At 34.5% G+C, this 26,613-nt stretch overlaps 4 protein-coding genes across 5 annotated transcripts in view; all 4 read left to right on the top strand.

Annotated features, from left to right (window-relative positions):
* Positions 1-1,006: 1,006 nt before the first annotated feature.
* On the top strand, positions 1,007-12,354 carry LOC311070901 (class I histocompatibility antigen, Gogo-A*0501 alpha chain-like; the record flags this gene model as incomplete). Its single annotated transcript, XM_084095015.1, has 7 exons — positions 1,007-1,061; positions 9,535-9,792; positions 9,952-10,230; positions 10,327-10,605; positions 10,866-10,982; positions 11,444-11,476; positions 11,669-12,354. The coding sequence occupies 7 exons, from the start codon at positions 1,007-1,009 to the stop codon at positions 11,749-11,751; spliced, it is 1,104 nt and encodes a 367-aa protein (XP_083951141.1). The 3' UTR covers positions 11,752-12,354.
* A 2,484-nt stretch (positions 12,355-14,838) lies between these two features.
* Positions 14,839-26,613, top strand: part of LOC311070897 (hereditary hemochromatosis protein homolog) — a 24,290-nt gene continuing 12,515 nt past the window's right edge. The window contains exons 1-8 of one of the 2 annotated variants that reach the window (XM_084095007.1): positions 14,839-14,986; positions 15,260-15,514; positions 15,663-15,968; positions 16,254-16,532; positions 19,665-19,778; positions 20,139-20,171; positions 20,364-20,901; positions 21,015-21,092. In XM_084095007.1, the coding sequence (XP_083951133.1) occupies positions 14,932-14,986; positions 15,260-15,514; positions 15,663-15,968; positions 16,254-16,532; positions 19,665-19,778; positions 20,139-20,171; positions 20,364-20,446 (1,125 nt within the window). In that variant the 5' untranslated portion in view covers positions 14,839-14,931 and the 3' untranslated portion in view covers positions 20,447-20,901; positions 21,015-21,092. Of the gene's footprint in view, positions 14,987-15,259; positions 15,515-15,662; positions 15,969-16,253; positions 16,533-16,613; positions 16,728-16,846; positions 16,880-16,958; positions 18,063-19,664; positions 19,779-20,138; positions 20,172-20,363; positions 20,902-21,014; positions 21,093-26,613 lie in introns of those variants that run through there. The other variant, XM_084095008.1, reaches the window with a different exon arrangement.
* On the top strand, positions 17,773-19,207 carry LOC311070397 (uncharacterized protein; the record flags this gene model as incomplete). Its single annotated transcript, XM_084094223.1, has 3 exons — positions 17,773-17,831; positions 18,485-18,742; positions 18,900-19,207. Exons 1-3 carry the CDS (start codon positions 17,777-17,779, stop codon positions 19,205-19,207), a joined length of 621 nt encoding a protein of 206 aa, XP_083950349.1. The 5' UTR covers positions 17,773-17,776.
* LOC311070906 (uncharacterized protein) lies at positions 23,526-26,394 on the top strand. Its single transcript, XM_084095020.1, has 7 exons — positions 23,526-23,668; positions 24,141-24,392; positions 24,541-24,847; positions 25,045-25,323; positions 25,410-25,526; positions 25,732-25,768; positions 25,897-26,394. The coding sequence occupies exons 4-7, from the start codon at positions 25,230-25,232 to the stop codon at positions 25,901-25,903; spliced, it is 255 nt and encodes an 84-aa protein (XP_083951146.1). The 5' UTR covers positions 23,526-23,668; positions 24,141-24,392; positions 24,541-24,847; positions 25,045-25,229; the 3' UTR covers positions 25,904-26,394.

The following is a 26,613-nucleotide window of genomic DNA, read 5'->3' as shown; positions in this document are numbered from 1 at the left end:
CCTCTAGTGGTCGATTTTTGGTGAGCTTTACAATGACAAAAGTCAGCCTCAGTAACAAACACAAATACAGCTGCTCTGCCACACACCTCAGTCTGGACAACAAACTGATCATTGATTTGGGTAATGAGGTGTGAAAATGTAAAAAATACTACAGAATGTATTTCTAATCTGACATTTTTAAAGAAAACAGTATAACTATTTAGAGCAGAGAGTAGTTCATCAATGTGTGGCAATGGAAAAGAGTCCACAATCACTGTTTTATTTGGGTCTAAGGCCAACACACATCTTCATTTTACCCGACTTTTTTGGTGTGTAACAATTAGTGACTGACACCCATGCAGAGGCATCGATGCGTTTTATCATCCCAGCTGCTTCCAAGCGATTTAATTCCTCTGACACAGCATTAACAGACAGTGCCAGACCAATATAAACATTCATTAACGCACACATCAGTTATGGTAAAAGGAAACTCAAGCATATTTGAAGTGGTGAAGTTAGGAAGCGAGGAAATGAAGGTGGATGTACAAGAAATGAGAAGCACCCAATTCACTTCGACCCTTCGAATTTGCCCTAAAAGAGGCACAAAAATGATGTCTGTTCGCTTTCAGTTTCAGAAAGCTTTGTTTCTAAAATGACTGACGTCCTTTACACGCACAGCAAAGAATTAGTGCAGTCATACTGCGTAGTTTAACACTGTAAATTTTAACATTCGAGATTCCCTTCGTTCCAAATCAGAATGCAGGCTCAATATTGTGATGGTTAAAAGTAAACTGTATGTCTAGCTAAAACATTAAAACATAATACAAAAAAATCGCATTAAATATTTGAAATATGAAATGAAATGAAATATTTGGTTCCAATGGGTGGAGCTACCATGAATATTCACGAAACCATTGCGTGGGCGGGGCGACCAATAAAGCGAATGGAACAGAAATTATTAGCGTGAGTGCCTCAGATCGCATTTTGTCAGATCGTCTTTACTGTAGCAGTAGCATACGCCAGCAAAATGGGCAAAGTTCTTATGCTCGTTCTGCTTTTACTTCCAGTTGCTGCTCCTAAAGGTAAGATTTACAAAGACTTTTTTTTTTTTACAATGTGCTTGCAATTAGAATTTGCACATCAGTTTGTTCAATCAAGTTGCACCCCTGCTTCTTCACTTACTCAGTATTAAACTGGACAAAGCATTAGCAATGACAGTATCAAAAAGAAACAAATTACATGGAAGATCACAGATTAACTAGTGTAACTGGAAGGAACCTTTAACAGCTAACTTATTAGGTAAACAGAACAATGTGCTTCCTGTATACAGGAATAGCTAAAACACAAGCCTGAAAAGAACAAATGAAAACAAAACAAGATTAGGCAGTGGGCAGAGTCCGTCTATCTCGTAGTTGATAGTTACCCAGCAGCTGTCTGTTTCCAACGGCAATTATTGCACATTAAAGTATAAAAATAGATTTAATTTCATTTGCAACAATTGCCGTTGGAAACAACCGGTAAGTTAATCTGTTTGTGAATTGCTCATACAGCCAAATTAAAAACATTATCCAGACTCGACAGCTGCTGGGTAACGTTAACTATCAAATCAAAATGGCCCACCGTCTAGATGATTTGTCTGTGAGTTTGCTTAAAGATTTATATATATATATGGTCCGTGTACTTTTTGTTCATTTAATTTCCTGTTTGGAATGGAATAACGAGAAATGAAAACCAGCTCGTTTATTAGTTTTTTAGTTTAGTTTAAAGGTGCCCTAGAATGTGAAATTGAATTTATCTTGGCATAGTCAAATAACAAGAGTTCAGTACATGGACATGACATACAGTGAGTCTCAAACACCATAGTTTTCTCTTTCTTATTTAAATCTCGTTTTTGAAAAACACCCCTGAAAAACAGGCGAATCTCCACATAACACCAACTGTGACGCAACAGTTGGGATCATTAATATGTACGCCTCTAAAAATTTGCATATGCCAGCCCATGCTCAGTGCCAGGCGGAACTGCGCAGCCGAATCATCAGAAGTTCTGCAGGTGAAGAAACAAGCGAGGATCATAGGGAAAATGGCAGATCTATCTATAATCTATCTATAATCGGATACCGCTACAGTTTAATTCGAAGAAAGTTGCTCTGCCCATTTCACCACGGACTGTTTTTCTAACCTGGAACAATATCAAGCAGCCAGGCTTCTCTCGGCGTCTCAAACGGACGAAGGGGGCAATTTCAACTAACGTTATATTCCCGCAAGCGGTAAGAAGTGATTTTATTAACGATAATTTACACTGTGTTATCTAGATCCAGCGCGATATTTTTTTTTTTCCTCGAGAGACATCGTGGCTTGCAAACGAGCGAACGAAGCATGGCAGTTGCTCAGTTTGGATGTAACTACAAATGAACACAAAAATATTTTTTTAGCTCCTTCATCCGAGCCTCTGAAGAACCAGTGGGTTATGTGAATTTCTGATGTGTAATTGTTCAAGTTCAGACAGATAATCTTTCTCTCAAAGTCGTTCAACACTGTTTATGCATCAGTAAATCGCATTGCAGTGATAAGATCTTCATTCACGCGATCAACAGGCTGTCATCTGCTCAATGCTGGAATAGATCTAAATACTTAAAAAACTTCTCATGATTCGTTAATCCCGATAGCTGTAATAGTAAAAACGTATAATAGCTGTAATAGTAAAAGTTTTCCAGATAGGTCCACATGTAATGCCAGATATTTCATATGCAAGCATGTCAGCCAATCACAGCAGTGGGCAACAACACTGAAGTCTCACAGCAGACACGCCCCTTCAAACAGAGTGTTCAAACCAGGTGATGAAATCAGGCTAGGAAATATGCCTTTTATTTCTAAATTATAACAAATTTTGATCTAAAAAACATACTAACATTATAAGGGCACCCCAGGAAACATAATAAAATAATAAAATAATCCATTCTACGGCACCTTTAAAAAACGAAAAATGAGATTTTGGCTCGATTTTTCATTTTTCGTTTGTGGTTTACAAATCGGTTTATGGGTTCAATATTTCATTTGCACATGTGGGCGGTGCTGAAACGCCCCTTTCATCTGATTGGTCAAAACGCTCCGCCTTCAGTAAGCTACGAGCTTTTCTTTCTGTCAGGCAGAATAAGAGTCAGTATGAGTGCGGCACTGACAAATGCACTTTAATAAAATAATGTCTGAAACCACCACTCACTGTTAACTACGCACAATATTTGAAGCAGAAGTATGTTGCTGGTCACGTAATTCGTGCTGCTGCAAGCAACCCCAATAATGTGAGCCACAGTATAGCCTATGCCAGATTATTTTAGCATGATGTATTTCCCGTTGATAAATACAGTGCAAATAGTTCAGATATCTCTTTGGATAAAAGGGAAGTGGAAATAAAAATCAATAATAGGCTGAACTGTACCATGATAATATGTCCATAATATTAGATGTCCGTAGATGACATACCCATAACTGTTACATTAGAGTTAGGGGATAACACAGTTTGTACAGTATAGAAATCATTATGTCTAAAGTTCCCATTAAACATGAAAACCCAACAACCCAATGGGAATATATCCTTATTGTGTAAAACATCCAGAGGTGGACAGTAACAAAGTACATTTACTTGAGTACTGTAGGCCTACTTAAGTACACTTTCTGAGTATCTGTACTTTACTTGATTTTACTGTACTTGAAACTGATTTTCATTTTCAACGTTGGGTTTGGTCTTCTAAATGTGAATTTTGCCCTTGTTTTGGTGCACACTAGCTTATAGATAACAGTAAGGCAAACATATTCAAACTCTATGGCTCTGGCCAAACCATAACAAGTAGGAGGGTCATAACCCTTCCTGCTACACTAGCTAAATATTAAAAGCTTTAAAGTTGAGTCAAAACACTCACTAACCAAGGGTGGAACAAGTTTATTTTCAAAGTTGTGAGTGTGTCAGAAATATGGACAAAAGTTTTCTTCTTTTTCTGCTTTTGCTTCCAATAGCTGCTCCAAAAGGTAAGATTTCAAAAGAATTCAATAAAGCCATTTTTTGTAAACTTCAATTCAATTTTGCTAGCTCTTAGAATCTTCTTTGGACACGTCTCCTCAATCAAACCTCACTGCTTGCTTCTACAAGTTTTAAGTGTACTTGCATGCTGAGTTGTTCATCAATATGTATATAAACTGAACAACCATTTGCTTTCAGTTTATCATTGTAAGCCTGAAAAGAACATAAAACGGAGTTATAAATAAAAAACAAACTGATTATTCTAGAGTCTAGACTTTTAAAATTTGGTGTTATTTTAAGATTTAATTAAGAGGTTTTTTTTTTTTTTTTTTTTTTTTTTGCCTGTTTAATGAATGTGCTATTTGTTTCTTCAAATTTGAAATAAAAATACATGTTATGAAACACCAGTGCACCTTTAAATTGTTCTTTTAACACCTTTTTGACTTTCGAGAGTCTGCGTATTTAGCATCAAAATTTCCTGGTTGTACAAAAACAGCTGGTTGAGGATATTTTGATGCATTGTTCTGATAAACACCACTCTATGGTTATAAACTGTCAGATGTTTTTTTTTTTTCCCAAGAAAAAATATTTACTTTTCCAGTATTTTGCATATAGTTAATATATGCTTCACAACTCCTGCTATAATTCACTGGTTGAGACCTAAATGTTTTGTCCATAATTCTATTTCTTCTGGTGGTAGATGATAACATTTAGATATGTCACAAGACAAATTTGAAAGCAGAAGTCAAGGCCTGTTTGAGGTTAGCTCAGTGAATAGACTCACTTCAAAAATGGTATATAGCAGCTGAAGTGTTTTTTCTTTTCAAACCTGATAATTTACAATCGAGCTCTGACTGCAAGTATTCTGGCAATATTGACAAAATTCTTCATCTTCTTTATCTTCTGCTTGTACTTCCAATTGTGGTCTCAAAAGGTAAGATTTCAGGGAAATTAGACACTGTTGCAGACATTGTGCTTCCTCGTTTGATGCCTGTGTTTTCATTAACAGTGTTTTTTAATACATCAACATTATATTCTAATAAGGTGGATTGAGGGGAGGAATAATATCTTGTTTAATTAACTATATTTATTATTATTATTATTATTTTCTCTCTCTTTTTCCCTGTGAAATCCCTCAGAATATGTAATGCACAGTTTCATGCTAAGCATTTCCCAGAGAAATACTGACATAAGTTGGCTTGACATTGAACATTCGATATTTGCAAATTTAGGGGCCATATCTAAAGTTACATACGACACTGCTATACACCATAGACTGTAAAAATAGATGGACTCTTCACTCTCTTCCATTGGTGAAAAGTGAAGCCGCCATAGTCCTAATATGGCACTGACATCTTGCGCAGATTTGGGACCTGATTCTGCGCAGTAGTGAGTGTGTAGTGGAGCCGCGATATCAAGGTCCCGCCCTCTCGCTAAAACCGTACAGTTTACTGTAGAACAAGGCTGGGTTTCCCGATAACGTTGTCTCTTAGCGCGCTACGAAGACTCTTAAGGTATAACTTAACTGAAGGTATACCATTTCTTGGCGTGTTCCCCGAACCATACCTTAGGAAGCCTTAAGATATACCTTCTTACGTGCAACGTTACCCGGTGCTGTCCGTGGCAATGCTGCTGAATTGGTTGATATCGATGGCTCGAGAATCAAGTATTCTCTTGTGCAGGGGCTGTTTCACTGCATTATGTGAGAAAGCGGTGTTCTTTATAAAAGAAGCACTTCAGAAAAAGTTGAAATTGCATTTATTAGGACTAATGGGATATTCTAAAAAAAAAAATCCAAACTATAATAGCCTAGCCTACATATTTTTAAATTGTATCATATATTGCTGCCATAATAACCATTTAATTTTTTTTATGTGCTTTCTTCTCTTTCCCATTTTTGTTTGCTGAGGTGGAGCTGCGATGAAATATTGTTCTTGGAAATACTTTCCAGCATTTCACGAGTTCACACTTACATATAATTTGAGGGAGTAAAGTTTAATGCGTATTTGGCGTGCTGTCCGGGGGGAGGGCTCCGAGCTTGGAGTTCGGCCCGAACCCAGAGTACTCCCCCCATATGTAAGTGCTTAGGACTAGAAGCGTGGAGAAGGGGTGGTGGAGGGATGCTGCAAAACTGTCAATGGAATGAGGTGAGACTGCTGAGTGTATATACACCTCTTACCATTGATTGCTGTGCTCTCCACTTGTGTTAATTATCTGAACGTGCTCCTCCCGAACCTTGTTAATAAAACATCATTTCAGTAATAAAAGTGTACATCTTACATACGGTGCTCGGCAGTGATCAAAAAGGATTTAAACAGTGGATTTTGAATTGGAAACTCAGAGATATGGATTCAGACAGCAATTAAATTCCCACACGACCTGTTTGTCAAAAAACAGTAGGTACTAATTTGGCCAGGGATTTTTACGCGGATTGGGTGAGAAAAAACACTGATATTATGGATTGGGACGACACTAAACTCACCGACTTACCCCTGTAAATGTTTAAAATACCGTACGAGCCCATGAGAAACAATATTAGCATCCGAATAGGACTTAACTGACAGTAGCCTATGCTTTCACTGGCCTTTACAAGCGCTCTTTAACCATGTTTTGTATCATGTCTTTAATCATTATTAAATGAATAATATTGTATAATAATATAATTAAAAATCTAACAACAATAAATTTTATTCTTTGCATGAAACTACTGGAATTAGCCTAATTGAACATTGTCTGGGTGTATTAAAACTTCAGAATTATATTCATATAGACCTGCAACAGTGATAAGGTAAAGCTAAGAGTGGTCCAGACCAACCTTCCGAACGTATGACTTACAGAAGGTATACTTAACTAAGAACGTTTCGGGAAACAAGTATTAACGATAAGGTACAGCTTAAAGGCACAATATGTAACTTTTTTGCTTTAAAATTAGCAAAAATCACTATATCTACGTTATATATTTTTTTTAGTTGTGTACTTACATTATCCCGACTGTTTCCAACAACTTTCAAACCAGGAGAAATTTTAATTTAATTTTTAGACACGGCACGTTTCTTTATTTCCGTTTTGTCGCAGTCAATGGCGTCATATCCGCGTTGTCCCTGGTTTCCGCCTATGGTTTCCGCTCGTACTGCCATGGTAACCAGAGCTATGAGCAGAGCCCTCTGATTAACCAAAGCGACAGACGCAGACAACTGTGGAGTTCGCAATGTCTATTTGCACGCTGTTGTTGTTTCGTTCAAACATTATGGACCATGGCAAGCAGACTTTGGATAAAAAAGGAGAACTAAAACGAGAATCAATATCAGCGCGGTGTTTTCGAGATGCCGAGAGCTCCCATAGACAGTATATAAACGAGAGCTCCACGTCCGAGACCTCGACCGCTTCTACATGTACTTTATTAAACAGGTGAGCACATTTACATAAAACTAATCAATGTTATATAGTTCAACAATGATAAAATGTTAGAATATGATCTGTATGTTATTCTAATGTTGATCTAGCTTACTGCTAGTCTCATACAGACAAACTAACACATAACGTTACTTTTCAACACATTCAAATGCAGTTTAGTGTGCTAATGTAATGTTAGACCAGGTGAAACAGCGCTGCGTTACCTCACAAGTTTAATTTGTCTAATAAACTGACCTGTGAGTAATTCTGCGTGTAGTTCGGTAGAATGAAATGTCCATATTCCTTTTATATCTGCGGGAGCTCGCGTCGCGTTTGGAGCTGATAGCTGTCTCTTAGCAATCCCGAACTGCTTCATATCACAGTCATGATAAAAGCATCGATGTATTCAGTCATCCATAAACATTATTAGAACGGCCGGCTTGACGTTGACGACAAGATCCATAATTCTTAGCATGTGTTGCGTCATCAAACTACGCCTTTGTTATTGTAAATAGGTTAGCGACCCCTAGTGGCGAAAAATTCCATACTGTATGTTTAAGGTGTAACTAACGACGTAGCGTTAAGAAGGTTTAGGGAAACCCAGCCCAATTCATTATGCCAGTGTGAAATAAACAGTTATGGACATGTAGAAATGAAAGCTGAAGCTCCAATATCATATGAATGAATGAATGAAGCTGTCAATCACAGCTGTCAATCATAATGTCACATTCCCATTTTTATAGCATCAAATAACAAACTAAGAACAAACTTATTTAAAAAAAACAAACACTTAAATTTACATCAACGTGATAAAAACAACCTAAAATTACAGAAAACATCTTCGGAATTTTTTTATTTGAAGTGTAATTTGATTGTTTTAGTTTCCATCACGTCAATTAGACTTCATGGGGCGGGCGGGGTTTATGATCTATACTGGGACCAACCACCGGGGGGCGATCAAGACACTTTGGCTTCACTTTTCAGGACTTGTCTTCAATAGCATTTGAAGAGCATGGCTGCGTTCAGCACCGACAAAACGTTGCACAACGTTTTTTAAACAGAAACGGTGATGCGTTGAACACACTGTTCTGATGACGCAAGAGTTGCAACTATGGCAGCTGAGAAGGCCATTCTTTGTGTTCTTTGTGAAGAATTTTCGGAGCCTGATGAAGTCGGTATAAATATGTGTTTAATACTACAAAATATGCCCGATGTTACAGTAACTGCACTTGCCGCCCAGAACAAAAGAGAGAAGGGATTTCTGAAACTGAAATGGAAGCACACATCTTACCTAATTCAGACTAAAACACATCTATTTAGCCTCACATACTGACTTTATTTGTAGTTCATACTGTTTTAATACCCTGTATTTTCTTTCTCATTTTTAGGAAAAGCACTTAATTACCATTGTTTATTTCTATACCAAATGTCATACACCTGCAATGAAGCTAAAAATATAAACAACTACATTATGTTGATATCCTATATTTTTACAATAAAACTTACGACAAACATGTCTTCTAATATCCTCAGTTGTTGCGTATACCGAGCTGCACATAGACAGTGGAGCTGCATCGAACACATTTGTAAATTACTTTCCTTGAACCCATTGTGCGAGTTCACTTTAATACCGTGTGCTTTATATACATGTTGCTGCTGATTGGACTGCAGTTCTGACACACCCACCAAACAAGAGAAAACGTATCTCAAACCCTGTTGCACACCGGTGCACGCCGTTTCCAGGAAACATGACGTTCAACCCGGAAACCGTAGCAAAACGTTGCGCACCGTTTTGAACTTGAACGTGCCCCATGACTGTGTTCATGTGTTCACGTAGGTGTCAGGCATGATGAAACACCTTATAGATTGTTGATACTAAAATAAATATGAGCTTATGTTTATATTCTGAGTCCATCTGCTTGCCTGTATTTATTAAATGCACAGCAAACACAGGGAGAAACTAACTAGACACACCTGAACTGAGGAGTGAGGACCTAATCAATTGTAACCATAGAAACATGGAACTGAACTAATTAACAGGCTTGAAGATTAACAAAGATACTCATACGGTTCATTAACAGAACAGAAAAACACATCAAAATGTGACAGCATCTTAACTTTCCATTTTTTTTAAAAATTCATTTCAGGCTCTCATTCTTTATGGTTGGTTGCAACTTACATTAAAGGACAAACACCATTTCCTGATTTTAGCTATGTAATGATGTTGGATGATGTCAGAGTTCTGTACTATAACGGTGAGACGAAGACTCTCATTCCAAGAGGAAATACAACAACTGAAGACGATGTCTTTGATTCAAATATTCTCCTCACAATAAGTGACAACATACAAGCATCTTTTTTTAATAAATGGGTAGTTGCAAAAAATAATTTAAACAAAACTGATGGTAAGTACTGCTCAAGACTGAACACTTTAGATAATAATAAATGATAACAATAAAGTAGTAGGATTTGTTTTATGATTGTGAAATATCTAGAAGAAAAAAAAGATTTGTGCATGTAATGGTGATATGATTAGACACTAAAGCTTTATGTCTTCATTAAAGGTGTTCTTGCCCTTCAGAGGCTGGTTTTGTGTGAACTGAGAGATGATGGTGAACCGGGACAAATGATCACACGAGATGCTGTCAGTGGCTCCACCACAGATGAGTTGCTTTATGTTAACAAGAACTTCACATACCAGGGTAATTTAAACATCTCAGCACAATTGTTGAAATTCCATCTTGAAATCAGCATGAGGCGTCATGAAAGTTTTTACCAGCCATTCTGCATAAAAACACTCAAGAGTTACCTTGAAAAAAGGAGAAATCATGTCAATAGAAAAGGTGCGATGACTAGACAAGCAAGTATTGTGATACAAAAATATTTTGTGTGTTTGGTTTGTTTAGAAGATGACGTATTTATTTACTTTTTTCCCATAGTGAAACCGCGAATCAGAATGATCAAGAAAGCAAACTCAGACTCTGGAGGGTTTCGTGTGAGTTGTTTGGCAACAGGATTTTACCCTCGTCACATCAACCTGACCCTGTTCAGAGATGGACAGCCTGTATCTGATCATGAGATCACTGGAGGAGATCTGCTGCCCAATGGTGACGGGACGTACCAGATGAGGAAGAGTCTGGAGATCAGTGCAGACAAACACAAATACAGCTGCTCTGCCACACACCTCAGTCTGGACAACAAGCTGGACATTGAATTGGGTAACTGGAGGTTAAAAAAAAACAAAAAAAAACAAAAAAAAAAACATATATATATATATATGTGTGTGTGTATATATGTGTGTATATATATATATATATATATATATATATATATATATATATATATATATATATATATATATGTGTATGTATGTATATGTGTGTATGTATATGTGTGTGTGTACGTATGTATACACATTCATACACTACAGAACTCTGTTTCGAATATTTTTGTGACCTTTCTAACATATTTGTTTCAGAATTTGATCCTGGTGAACCATTTAAATCAGTGATTCTCCCAGTGCTGATAGTTTTGGCTCTGCTGTTGGTGTTTGGGACTGGAGCCGTCATATATAAATACAGGAAGAGAAGAGCTGGTAGGATCTAAAGTCTAGTATATATGTGATGCAAAAGATCAAACCAAAGTATATTTTTATTTACAATTCTGCAACTCCTAATGAGTATTTTGTTTTAAATGGGTGTGTGTATGTGTGTGTGTATATATATATATATGTATATGTATATGTATATGTATGCATGTATGTATGTGTGTGTGTGTAGTGGCGAAAAACAGTATGTGACAAAAGAAGTATGTGCAAAATAAGAGTATGCATTGCATGGCATGCAGTGTAACAACTCAGCTGACGCTGGCAGGTCACATGACCCAGATTACATTCATACTACACTCATACTATATAGAACATACTTTTTTAATGGTTGCAAATTTGCTTTGTTCAAAATAGGTATACAAACTCAAGAGAGTATGCGATTTCAGACGCAGCCCTAGATATATCCTTAGATTTTTATTAATGCTTTTTAACTTCCTTTCATGTTCTAGAATCATCTAAAGGTGATTATTCCTCTGCTTCGAGTGAGTCATTTGTTTTAAATATTATTTTTGTATTATTATCACATCAGAGTGCAGTAAAGAGTAAAATGTATTGTTTACAATCACAGTTGATTACTGGATGCTATAAATATTATATTTATTTTATAATTTAATAATGTATTAGTTTTCAATCGCACATTCTGATGACTAATCAACATTTGATTTCATTTTCAGCATCTGAAGAAAGCATTGACTCAAAATCAACACATGAAGCAGAAGAGGAAGTTACACAGATGAGTGAAGCATTAAGTAAATGAATGAACTAAGAACCTCTTCCAATTGTAAAATTAAGATGATTGGATTATTGTAAAAAGTAAAAATAGTAACAGTAATAACTACATATACAATCTTGTGATGACAAACAAATATTTTTTAACATTTTGTACAGATGCTCATAGCATTGCCTGCATCTCATTGCTTCTGTAAAGAAAATAATTTTAGACATTTATGCCATTCAATAAAATCCCAAAAGTATTTCACCATACACTGTAAAAAGATTATTGTTATACATTTTACAAGAAAATACTATTTCAGTTTTCTACTAATGTTTAATTCAGTGTGTTACTTGCTCTTTCTTTGTATTATTGGTGAAATTTACTAGCAATTTGTGAATAGAAATGGTTTCAAAGTAAATCCTGTACACCCTTTTTTCCAGTGTAGTAGCCAATGAATTCAGTTTCTTTTTGCAGTGAATTTTAACCAGCTGTTCCCAAGGTTATTTAAGTAATTTTTTTTTTGTATTTGTGCTCGCTAAAATGATTTTATTATAGCAGCGTTTGAATATTGTTTTCATAAATGTATGAGGAAAAAACAAAGAAAAAGCAATTTTTTGATTTTAAAGCATTTAATTGAAAAATACAATACATAAGCAATATATACAAATGTATTCAGTAGAAAAATGTTATCTGATAAATAATTACAAATAATTAATGCCACAAACAAATAAAGTCTTGATTTTGGCGTATCCTCTCTGTGTTCTTCATTGATAAAACTGATGGCTGTATGTAGCATCATGTGTTGTTGTGCAGGGAAACTGTTAAAAGAAGAAAAAGGGAATTCAGCACACAATTAAATCACTGTGCAACAAACAAATAAAACTCTTAGTCATTATTAAATAAACATTCAGTATCAGTGTAAAGAAAATCCTCCTTACCATATAGGATTGTGCATCTCTGAAGTGTGAAGTAGAAGGAAAGTTGTTTTCCATGTGTTGTGTTGAATCACTGAAGGCTGTGAATGTTGGACAGTTATTGTCTGATATTGTGTTTGCACGTTGTTTCGCATGTTAGCCTTACATTCTGACTTTGTAATAAATCTGATGTTATGTGGTATTCATCTTTGTCTTAAGTGTTACAGTTTCTAGTATTGAAAAGAAAAGATGATTTTTTTAAATTCACACGCTGAAAACATGGCACATATTTCTCTTAAGATTATTTACAATGTTTTACACTTTGCTATCAGCTGATCCCTAGCGTTCACGCCATGAGCTCCATTCACTACGACTGAGCTCCATTCAGTCTCAAACTACATTTGTTACATGTTTGTAATATGGTATAGTTTATAACTTGACTGTTGTCTTGGTTTTACACATATCAACTATATCTGTTCATTGCTATTCACTTACATTCCACATTCTTTGCTCAGTTGCTTTGTATTGCTACAAGTAGTCCATTAATAGTGGATGCATATTTATAAGACCGGCCACACACCTCAGTCATCATGGACAACAAACTAGACGTCACTGGGTAATGGGACTGGAGGCGAAAACTGAAATGAATGTTCAATCATTCAGTGAGTCTATATAGAATAGATCTGATGATTCACATAAATACAAAAGGTATTTTAATTCATGATGCAATATTAAATATTTTACACTTATTTTATAGCTTCAAACCATGATTAATCATATGCTTCTAGTGAGTATTTTATTAACAATATAAATTTTATTTGATACATTATTTTTAATATATGTTTTACTTTAGCTTATGACATTAGACCACATTACTAAAGAATGAAATCTTCACAATTGTTTGCTCACTTGTAATGTGATCCACTGGAGGCAAGTGTAAATGAGAACCCAAGTGCAGTTTATTATAAACAAACCAAACATGAAACATGAACAGGACTCACAACAGTGCTTGACAAGGCACATGGCAAACATGAGGGCTTAAATACACAGACTAATGACAAGACAAGGGACACCTGTGAACAATGATCAGACAATTAACCAATGACAAGACACATGGCAGGATCACATGACAAACAGGGAATCACATGACAGACATGGAACCATGACATGAACAAACCCAAACCGTGACATCATTTCACATATAAATTATTTAAAATATTTCTATATCTAATGTTTTATTTTCACATCATAAAATAATTGATCAGCATTTTAAGTCAAAATGGGTCCATGCATCTTGAAGTTTATGTGATTTTTATTCAGCTCAAATGAAAGAAATGTTTCAGCTACACAAAATGACCTCAAAAACCACAAAAAACATCAATTCAAGTTTTCTAAATGTTTAATGTTTACTTAATGTTTTACGATAATCATTAAAATATCTTGGATTGATAGACCTAAATATAGATAGATAGATATCTTGATCTTTTCTTTCTTTCAGCACCCATAACACTGTGATTTAAAAAAAAATAATGATTAGCTATATTAACAAGATAAGTTTATAAAAAAAAAATATAGGCCTATATTAATTATAACCACACACACACACACACACACACACACACACATATACATTTTATAAATGTTTATTTATTTTAAATATATTTTTTACTTTTACTTATGACGTTTGACCACACGTTACTGTCTAAAGAATTGTTTATTGTCTATTGCTTTATTTTCCCATGATCATAAAATAATTGATCAGCTTTTTAAGTCAAAATGGGCCCATGCATTTAGAAGTTTATGTGATTTTTATCTTTTCTTTCTTTCAGCACCCATAACACTTATGATTCGAAACAAATGATTAGCTATATTAACATGATAAAAGTTTATAAAAAAAAATGATAGGCCTATATTAATTATAACACACACACACACACACACACACATATATATATATATATATATATATATATATATATATATACACACACACACACACACACACACACACACACACACACACACACATATATATACACAAAACTTTTTGTGTGAATGCAGTGACTGGTTTAATTTGAATTAATGATTGATTACTTTAGGCCATTAAACACAGAAACACGTTCACTTGTTGCCAGATTTGCCACTACTGGTCTAACGGATTTGCCACTACTCACCTTCTCTTGTGTGTTCCTGAAAAGGGAGGAGCTCTATTGCTGTTTTGCCTGTAAATAAACAGCCAGTCGAGACAGATACAGTAGTTTCACTTACGGATTTGAGGATCAAAATATATGCATTAAATATTCAAGACATGGCTATAATTCTGATCCTGCTTGCACTGTCAGTTCCAGCAGTTACTGCCAAAGGTAAGATTTCAATCAATTGATTGCTACGTAAAGGTTAGTTTGTCAACTTGTAATGTGCCTGAATTCACACGTAGGATGTAAAAAAAATTACATAAAAAAACAAGAACTAAACGATGCTGAACGATTTTCCTCACTACTTGTAGCCTATTTCTAAAATAAATCTTATTTTTGCTTTAAATCTGGTATTTACACAGTATTTGAATTATTGGAGCATACTGATTTCAATAGTTAGAAAAATAGAAAAATCCATTAAACACTGTCATTTTTCCACAGGTTCTCATTCTTTGTGTTTGCATTCAACATACATTAAAGGAAAAACACTATTTCCTGAATTTAGTTCCACATTGATGTTGGATGACATTGTCGTAGGACAACTTAACTCAGAGACATGGACATATATTCCAAGAGGAAATACTACAAATGAAGATGATGTGATTGACCCACAACATATTCGCATCATAAGTAATTTTATGTATGATGATTTTGTGGACAGATGGATTGTACTGGATGGTGGTAACCTTACAGACAGTAAGTAAAGATGATCTCAAATATTGTTTGAAATACAAAACCACAAACACTGTGTTGAACACTCCTGTCATATCAGTACTATAGTGCAGCTCGGTAACCTCACATTTTTTGGGAATATCCCACTGTTCTCATTTGCCTCACCCTGCAGGTCTTAAGGTTCAGCAAAAGATGATTCTGTGTGAACTGCTGGACAATGACAAGCCAGGACAAATGATCACCAGGAGTTCTTCCAAGGGATTCACCACAGATGAGATGAGTTATCTTGATGGCAAATTTACTTACAGTGGAACTTCTTATAAATTTAATTACAGTGGAGCTTCTTATATCACACAGCAAGAGCTCAAACCACGTCTGGAACTGCCCTTGTGGCGCCATGAGCATTTGTACTACCCAGCTTGTATAAAAACTCTGAGAAAGTACTTAAAAAAAAGACGGAATCAAGTTAAAAAGATAGGTATGTATTAAAATCACGCAGAATTAGCTTATAATATAATATAATATAATATAATATAATATAATATAATATAATATAATATAATATAATATAATATAATAAATATATAATATAAAAATATGTGAATATAAAAATATTTGAATTAACAGTGCTTATATTTTTAAGTCCTGTGTTCTAAGTTTAACAAAGCAAAAATTAAACGGGATTTCTTCTGGACAGTCTTTGAATGGTGTAAAATTCACTGATATGCATTTATCTCCTTTTTTCTGCCCCTTTCTTGTATAGTAAAACCCAGAGTAAAATTAACTCAAACAGCAAACTCAGATTCTGGAGGGTTTCGTGTGAGTTGTTTGGCGACAGGATTTTACCCTCGTCACATCAACCTGACCCTGTTCAGAGATGGACAGCCTGTATCTGATCATGAGATCACTGGAGGAGATCTGCTGCCCAATGGTGACGGGACGTACCAGATGAGGAAGAGTCTGGAGATCAGTGCAGACAAACACAAATACAGCTGCTCTGCCACACACCTCACTCTGGACAACAAACTGGATGTCACTTTAGGTAATGAGGTGTGAAAATGTAAATTATACTTGAGGTGTGAAAATGTAAATTATACTGACTGTTTTAACATGTTTGTTTCAGAATTTGATCCTGGTGAACCATTTAAATCAGTGATTCCCTCAGTGCTGAAAGTTTTGGCTCTGCTGTTAGTGTTTGGGACTGGAGCCGTCATATATAAAAACAGGAGACGAGCAGGTATCTAAAAATTAAAATGAGTCTGCAAGATGTGATAGACATGATGCAAAAGATAAAACCAAAAGAATTTTTTTTTTTATGATACCATGTCATTAAAAAAAATCTGTTTTATGTTCTAGCTTCATCTAAAAGTGATTATTCTCCTGCTTCAAGTGAGTATTTAGTTTTCAATATCTCATAACATTTTCTGCTCACTTATTAAATGAAAATTAAATGTTATTTTGTTTTCAGGATCTGAAGAGAGTGTAGAATAACCACCAATGCATAAAACACAGCAGGAAGTCATGGAGATGTGAAACATCTTTAAACAGTTAAATGAATGATAAATAATTGTGTTTTCGATACGTATTTTTTTTAAATTGTACTTTATACGTTTGTGTTTTAAACATCTTTAGTGATCCAGTATCTCTGATTTTGTTCTGTAAAATCAATGTTTGCTAAAACACACGGTCACAGACTGACATCTGTCTGGAGGATCAGACATGTTTAAAACATGTCCACATATCTACATAGCACTTTTATATTAGTTTTAGTGTTATTATATTAAAATATTATGTTAATTTTGTTATTACAAATGTTTCTGATGTCTTACTGCCATTAAGGTCACTGACTAAAGACTTCCACCTTTATTGTGTAGCCTACAATAAAATTCATATAATGAGCTGTAATTTCTCTTGAAGAAGATTAAACATTAAATTGCATCATAAAAATGTCTTGCCCCGCAAAACAACATGAGCAGAGAAACACCTTCAAACAATGAACACAATTTTGTCAGTAACCCAAATCCCAAATACAGTTACTAAATTGTTGCTGCAAGACATAATAGTTATGGTCTAGATGTCTCTGGTAGAGACCAATGTTAGTCATGGAAGGTTTCAGACAAATGTGAAAGGGAAAGACAAAACCTGTTTGTGGTGCAAAGATTGCCTAACAGACAATTTTTTTTTTTTATTGCTAGCTAAATATTAAAAGCTTTAAAGTTGAGTCAAAACACTCACTAACCAAGGGTGGAACAAGTTTATTTTCAAAGTTGTGAGTGTGTCAGAAATATGGACAAAAGTTTTCTTCTTTTTCTGCTTTTGCTTCCAATAGCTGCTCCAAAAGGCAAGATTTCAAAAGAATTCAATTAAATTTTGCTAGCTCTTAGAATCTTCTTTGGACACGTCTCCTCAATCAAACCTCACTGCTTGCTTTACAAGTTTTAAGTGTACTTGCATGCTGAGTTGTTCATCAATATACAGTATAAATAGAACAACCTTGTGCTTTCAGTTTATCATTGTAAGCCTGAAAAGCACATAAAATGGAATTGTAAATAAAAACAAACTGATTACTCTAGACTTTTAAAGTTTGGTGTTATTTTAAGATGGAGTTAAGAGTTTTTGGCCTGTTTAATGAATGTGCTATTTGTTTCTTCAAATTAGAAATAAAAACACATGTTATGAAACACCAGTACACCTTTAAATGGTTCTTTTAACACCTTTTTGACTCTCGGGAGTCTGTGTATTTAGCATCAAAATTTCCGGGTTGCACAAAAACAGCTGATTCTATAAAGATGTTTCTGTAAATATTTAAACTGCTTTGGCTTGCTGTCCACAATGAGTCTTGAGCGAGAGAATTGTCACTGACTGGTTTTAATTTATTCAATGCAACACTTAGAATTTTTATTTCAATTTAAATACATCAAACATTTGCTAACAATTATAAAAACACATCAATTGTTTTAGTTGTTGCTTACAATTTCCTGTTATTTTTCACAGGCTCTCACTCTTTGTGGGTGCTTGCAACGCACATTAAAGGACAAACGCCATTTCCTGAATTTAGCTATGTAGCGATGTTGGGTGATATCAGAATTATGTACTATAACGGAGAGACGAAGACTCTCATTCCAAGAGGAAATACAACAACTGAAGATGATATTTTCAATTCAAATGTTCTCCTCACCATAAGTGACTACATACAGTCCTCTTTTATGAAAAAATGGGCAATAGCAACCAATAATGTTAACAAAACTGATGGTATGTATTATAGAAGAGTAGGTTTTAATAGAAATATTCTATACTTTAAATTATTATTATTATTATGTTGTTGTTTGGTTGAGCATGTAATGGATTTTTTTTTTTTTTTTTTTTTTTTAAATAGACACTACCTTAAAGCTTTATCTCTTCATTAAAGGTGTTATTGCCCTTCAGGGGCTGGTTGTGTGTGAACTGAGAGATGATGGTGAACCGGGACAAATGATCACACGAGATGCTGTCAGTGGCTCCACCACAGATGAGTTGCGATATGTTGACAAGAACTTCACATACCAGGGTCATTTAAACGTCTCGACCCAAGTGCTGAATATTCATCTTGAAATTAGCATGAGGCGTCATGAACGTTTTTACCAGCCATTCTGCATCAAAACACTGAAGGGTTACCTTGCAAAAAGGAGGACTCAAATCAATAGAAAATGTATGATGACTGACTCGCAGCTAAGTTAAAAAAAAAAGTTGTTATTTACATTTAGCATTTTTCAGACCAGTATAAATTGAAATAATATCTTTGTTACCTTTTTTCCCACAGTGAAACCGCGAGTCAGACTGATCAAGAAAGCAAACTCAGATTCTGGAGGGTTTCGTGTGAGTTGTTTGGCAACAGGATTTTACCCTCGTCACATCAACCTGACCCTGTTCAGAGATGGACAGCCTGTATCTGATCATGAGATCACTGGAGGAGATCTGCTGCCCAATGGTGACGGGACGTACCAGATGAGGAAGAGTCTGGAGATCAGTGCAGACAAACACAAATACAGCTGCTCTGCCACACACCTCAGTCTGGACAACAAACTGATCATTGAGTTAGGTAATGAGAAAATAAATTTTGTTTTTGAGAAAATAATAAAATCTCCCAGTTTTGTTTGTCATTTGTTTGTGTCCTTTTTAATGTGTTTGTTTTTAGAATTTGATCCTGGTGAACCATTTAAATCAGTGATTCTCCCAGTGCTGATTTTGGCTCTGCTGTTGGTGTTTGGGACCGGAGCCGTCATATATAAATACAGGAGGAGACGAGCAGGTAGGATCTACTCTGGAAGGAATGAAAAATACCTAGACTGCATCCGAAGTCGCATATTTCCTTACTATACAGTAGTGGAGAAAAACAGTATGTGACAAAAGAAGTATGTACCAAAATAAAAGAGTATGCATGGCATGGCATGCAGTGTAACAACTCAACTGACGCTGGCAGGTCACATGATCCAGATTACATTCATACTACACTCATACTATATATAGAACATACTTTTTTAATGGTTGCAAAGTTGCTTTGTTCAAAATAAGTATACAAACTCAAGAGAGTATGCGATTTCAGACGCAGCCCTAGATATATCCTCAAATAATTTTTATTAATGCTTTTCAACTTCCTTTCATGTTCTAGCATCATCTAAAGGTGATTATTCCTCTGCTTCGAGTGAGTAATTTGTTTTAAATATTATTTTTGTATTATTATCACATCAGAGTGCAGTAAAGAGTAAAATGTATTGTTTACAATCACAGTTGATTACTGGATGCTATAAATATTATATTTATTTTATAATTTAATAATGTATTAGTTTTCATTCGCACATTCTGTTGACTAATCAAAATTTGATTTCATTTTCAGCATCTGAAGAAATCACTGACTCAAAATCAACACATGAAGCACAAGAGGAAGTTACACAGATGAGTGAAGCATTAAGTAAATGAATGAACTAAGAACCTCTAAGAACCTCTCTGTAAAATTAAGATGATTGGATTATTGTAAAAAGTAAAAATAGTAACAGTAATAACTCAGTACATATACAATCTTGTAATGACAAACAAATCTTTTTTAACATTTTGTACATATGCTCATAGCATTGCCTGCATCTCATTGCTTCTGTAAAGAAAATAATTGTAGACATTTATGCCATTCATTAAAATCCCAAAAGTATTTCACCATACACTGTAAAAAGATTATTGTTATACATTTTACAAGAAAATACTATTTCAGTTTTCTACTAATGTTTAATTCAGTGTGTTACTTGCTTTTTCTTTGTATTATTGGTGACATTTACTAGCAATGTCTGAATAGAAATGGTTTCAAAGTAAATCCTGTACACCCTTTTTCCAGTGTAGGAGCCAATGAATTCATTGTTTCTTTTTGCAGTGAATTTTATCCAGTTGTTCCCAAGGTTATTATTTAAGTCATTTTTTGTATTTGCGCTCACTAAAATTATTTTATTATAGCAGCGTTTGAATTGTGTTTTAAAAAATGTATGAGGAAAAAACACAGAAAATGCAATTTTTTAATTTATTTTAAAGCATTTAATTGAAAAAGACAATAAATAAGCAATATAAACAAATGTATTCAGTAGAAAAAATATGTAATCTGATAAATAATGCAACAAACAAATAAAGTCTTGTTTTTGGCGTATCCTCTCTGTGTTCTTCATTGATAACACTGATGGCTGTATGTAGCATCATGTGTTGTTGTGCAGGGAAACTGTTAAAAGAAGAAAAAGGGAATTCAGCACACAATTAAATCACTGTGCAACAAACAAATAAAACTCTTAGTCATTATTAAATAAACATTCAGTATCAGTGTAAAGAAAAGCCTCCTTACCATATAGGATTGTGCATCTCTGAAGTGTGAAGTAGAAGGAAAGTTGTTTTCCATGTGTTGTGTTGAATCACTGAAGGCTGTGAATGTTGGACAGTTATTGTCCGATATTGTGTCTGCACATGTTTCGCATGTTAGCCTTACATTCTGACTTTGTAATAAATGTGATGTTATGTGGTATTCATCTTTGTCTTAAGTGTTACAGTTTCTAGTATTGAAAAGAAAAGATTTTTTTTTTTAAAATTCACACGCTGAAAACATGGCACATATTTCTCTTAAGATTATTTACAATGTTTTACACTTTGCTATCAGCTGATCCCTAGCGTTCACGCCATGAGCTCCATTCACTACGACTGAGCTCCACTCAGTCACTCAAACTACATTTGTTACATGTTTGTAATATGGTATAGTTTATAACTTGACTGTTGTCTTGGTTTTACACATATTAACTATATCTGTTCATTGCTATTCACTTACATTCCACATTCTTTGCTCAGTTGTTTTGTATTGCTACAAATAGTCCATTAATAGTCGATGCATATTTATAAGACCGGCCACACACCTCAGTCATCATGGACAACAAACTAGACGTCACTGGGTAATGGGACTGGAGGCGAAAACTGAAATGAATGTTCAATCATTCAGTGAGTCTATATAGAATAGATCTGATGATTCACATAAATACAAAAGGTATTTTAATTCATGATGCAATATTAAATATTTTACACTTATTTTATAGCTTCAAACCATGATTAATCATATGCTTCTAGTGAGTATTTTATTAACAATGTAAATTTTATTTGATACATTATTTTTAATATATGTTTTACTTTAGCTTATGACATTAGACCACATTACTAAAGAATGAAATCTTCACAATTGTTTGCTCACTTGTAATGTGATCCACTGGAGGCAAGTGTAAATGAGAACCCAAGTGCAGTTTATTATAAACAAACCAAACATGAAACATGAACAGGACTCACAACAGTGCTTGACAAGGCACATGGCAAACATGAGGGCTTAAATACACAGACTAATGACAAGACAAGGGACACCTGTGAACAATGATCAGACAATTAACCAATGACAAGACACATGGCAGGATCACATGACAAACAGGGAATCACATGACAGACATGGAACCATGACATGAACAAACCCAAACCGTGACATCATTTCACATATAAATTATTTTAAATATTTCTATATCTAATGTTTAATTTTTTAAGTCAAAATGGGTCCATGCATCTTGAAGTTTATGTGATTTTTATTCAGCTCAAATGAAAGAAATGTTTCAGCTCACAAAATGACCTCAAAAACCACTAAAAACATCAATTCAAGTTTTCTAAATGTTTAATGTTTACTTAATGTTTTACGATAATCATTAAAATATCTTGGATTGATAGACCTAAATATAGATAGATAGATATCTTGATCTTTTCTTTCTTTCAGCACCCATAACACTGTGATTTAAAAAAAATAATGATTAGCTATATTAACAAGATAAGTTTATAAAAAAAAATATAGGCCTATATTAATTATAACCACACACACACACACACACACACACACATATACATTTTATAAATGTTTATTTATTTTTAATATATTTTTTACTTTTACTTATGACGTTTAACCACACGTTACTGTCTAAAGAATTGTTTTATTGTCTATTGTTTTATTTTCCCATGATCATAAAATAATTGATCAGCATTTTAAGTCAAAATGGGCCCATGCATTTAGAAGTTTATGTGATTTTTATCTTTTCTTTCTTTCAGCACCCATAACACTTATGATTCGAAACAAATGATTAGCTATATTAACATGATAAAAGTTTATAAAAAAAAAAATGATAGGCCTATATTAATTATAACACACACACACACACACACACACACACATATATATATATATATATATATATATATATATACACACACACACACACACACACACACACACACACACACACACACACACACACATATATACACAAAACTTTTTGTGTGAATACAGTGACTGGTTTAATTTGAATTAATGATTGATTACTTTAGGCCATTAAACACAGAAACACGTTCACTTGTTGCCAGATTTGCCACTACTGGTCTAACGATCAGGATGTCTCACTGAATTATCACCTTCTCTTGTGTTTTCCTGAAAAGGGAGGAGCTCTATTGCTGTTTTGCCTGTAAATAAACAGCCAGTGGAGACAGATACAGTAGTTTCACTTACGGATTTGAGGATCAAAATATATGCATTAAATATTCAAGACATGGCTATAATTCTGATCCTGCTTGCACTGTCAGTTCCAGCAGTTACTGCCAAAGGTAAGATTTCAATCAATTGATTGCTACGTAAAGGTTAGTTTGTCAACTTGTAGTGCCTGAATTCACACGTAGGATGTAAAAAAAATTACATAAAAAACCAAGAACTAAACGATGCTGAACGATTTTCCCCACTACTTGTAGCCTATTTCGCCATGAATGTAGGCGAATATTCGGTTTTTATTTCTTTAAATAGTTTATCATTTATATGCAAGTCAGCAGTGAAAAAATCTGCCCCCCCTGCATGTCCTGTCCTGTCCTGTGGCTCAGTACCCAACTTTTGAAATACACATAAACATGTTTCTAAATCAAATTTCTTAAGTGGATTACAGGGCATTAAATATTTCTTTCTTTCTTTCCTTTCTATCTATCTTATTTTTGCTTTAAATCTGGTATTTACACAGTATTTAAATTATTGGAGCATACTGATTTCAATAGTTGGAAAAATCCATTAAACACTGTTATTTTTCCACAGGTTCTCATTCTTTGTGTTTGCATTCAACATACATTAAAGGAAAAACACTATTTCCTGAATTTAGTTCCACATTGATGTTGGATGACATTGTATAGGACAACTTAACTTAGACATGGACATATGTTCCAAGAGGAAATACTACAAATGAAGATGATGTGATTGACCCACAACATATTCGCATCATAAGTAATTTTATGTATGATGATTTTGAGGAGAGATGGATTGTACTGGATGGTGGTAACCTTACAGACAGTAAGTAAAGATGATCTCAAATATTGTTTGAAATACAAAACCACAAACACTGTGTTGAACACTCCTGTCATATCAGTACTATAGTGCAGCTCGGTAACCTCACATTTTTTGGGAATATCCCACTGTTCTCATTTGCCTCACCCTGCAGGTCTTAAGGTTCAGCAAAAGATGATTCTGTGTGAACTTCTGGACAATGACAAGCCAGGACAAATGATCACCAGGAGTTCTTCCAAGGGATTCACCACAGATGAGATGAGTTATCTTGATGGCAAATTTACTTACAGTGGAACTTCTTATAAATTTAATTACAGTGGAGCTTCTTATATCACACAGCAAGAGCTCAAACCACGTCTGGAACTGTCCATGTGGCGCCATGAGCATTTGTACTACCCAGCTTCTATAAAAACTCTGAGAAAGTACTTTAAAAAAAAGACGGAATCAAGTTAAAAAGATAGGTACGTATTAAAATCACGCAGAATTAGCTTATAATATAATATAATATAAAAATATTAACAGTGCTTATATTTTTAAGTCCTGTGTTCTAAGTTTAACAAAGCAAAAATTAAACGGGATTTCTTCTGGACAGTCTTTGAATGGTGTAAAATTCACTGATATGCATTTATCTCCTTTTTTCTGCCCCTTTCTTGTATAGTAAAACCCAGAGTAAAATTAATTCAAAAAGCAAACACAGACTCTGGAGGGTTTCGTTTGAGTTGTTTGGCAACAGGATTTTACCCTCGTCACATCAACCTGACCCTGTTCAGAGATGGACAGCCTGTATCTGATCATGAGATCACTGGAGGAGATCTGCTGCCCAATGGTGACGGGACGTACCAGATGAGGAAGAGTCTGGAGATCAGTGCAGACAAACACAAATACAGCTGCTCTGCCACACACCTCAGTCTGGACAACAAACTCCACGTCACTTTGGGTAATAGGATTTTTCAGAAAACATAATTTAACAATCAAAACCAAAATAATTAAAGTTAATCTCAGAGTCTGTGGTTCATGTTTCAGAGTATGATCATGGGGAACCATTTAAATCAGTGTTTCCTTCAGTTCTGACGGTTTTGGCTCTGATGATGGTGTTTGGAGCTGCAGCTGCTGTAATTGCATGGAAAAGACGACGTGCAGGTATGACAAGAACTGATATATATATATTATATGTGTGTGTGTGTGTGTGTGTGTGTGTGTGTTCAGTACTAAGCCTACAACACACACACACACACACACACACACACACACACACACACACACACACATATATATATATATATATATGTACTGTATATGCTTAGTACTGAACAGTCAATCAACCAATCGTCTTTTTGGGTTTTAGATTCCATTAAAAGTGGCTATTCTAAAAAGTGCTTCTGGTACGTACTTTAATACGTTTTGATTTATTTTATTAAATATACAGCACTGAATGAAATGAAATTAATTATAGTAAGATTGCTTTTTTTCATTCATTGTACACTCATTAAACATTCAATTTCATTTTCAGCATCTGAAGAAAGTGCGACATCAACCTTGTCAGTGTCATGAGACAAATCAACACTAATGAGTGGAGAAACGTCTTTTAAACAGCCGACAAAATATATTCTGGCAAAGTGTCATAAGGTTTCTTTTTTTCAAGAAATCATATTCTCCTTTTTCCCCACAAATTGTGCTCCTGCACAGTCCTCACTATAAATCACTGATTGCATGAAGCCTATGATGTCAAGACTATCTTCAATTGTCATTGTAAATCCTTTGATTTGTTGTCCTAAAATGCAAAGTTGTGGAAAAGTTTCAGACAAATGTATATAAATAACCATTAGCACACCAATAGTTTTAGTAATTTAATTGTTGGTGTTTTTATGGTGTAATATCTGTGCATATTATCCTTTAATGTCATACATTTTATTATTGGAATATAAAAAGTTTGTGCTTAGTCATGTTTGTATTGTAAATTCTGAGAAATACAACCACAAGATGGTATTAATAAAGTGATACATACTTTATATGTTTGTGTTTTAAACATAGTTTATACTGAACTTAGTGATCCAATATCTCAGATTTTGTTCTGTAAAATCAATGTTTGCTAAAACACACAGTCACAGACTGACATCTGTCTGGAGGATCATGTTTAAAACATGTCCACATATCTACATAGCACTTTTATATTAGTTTTAGTGTTATATTAATATTAAAATATTATGTTAATTTTGTTATTACAAAT

Source organism: Abramis brama (genome assembly GCF_963993115.1).
Source record: "Abramis brama genome assembly, chromosome: 20".
In the NCBI taxonomy this organism is placed as follows: domain Eukaryota; kingdom Metazoa; phylum Chordata; class Actinopteri; order Cypriniformes; family Leuciscidae; genus Abramis; species Abramis brama.
Note: the sequence above shows the minus strand (reverse complement) of the source record. Positions and strands in the feature narration are given on the sequence as shown.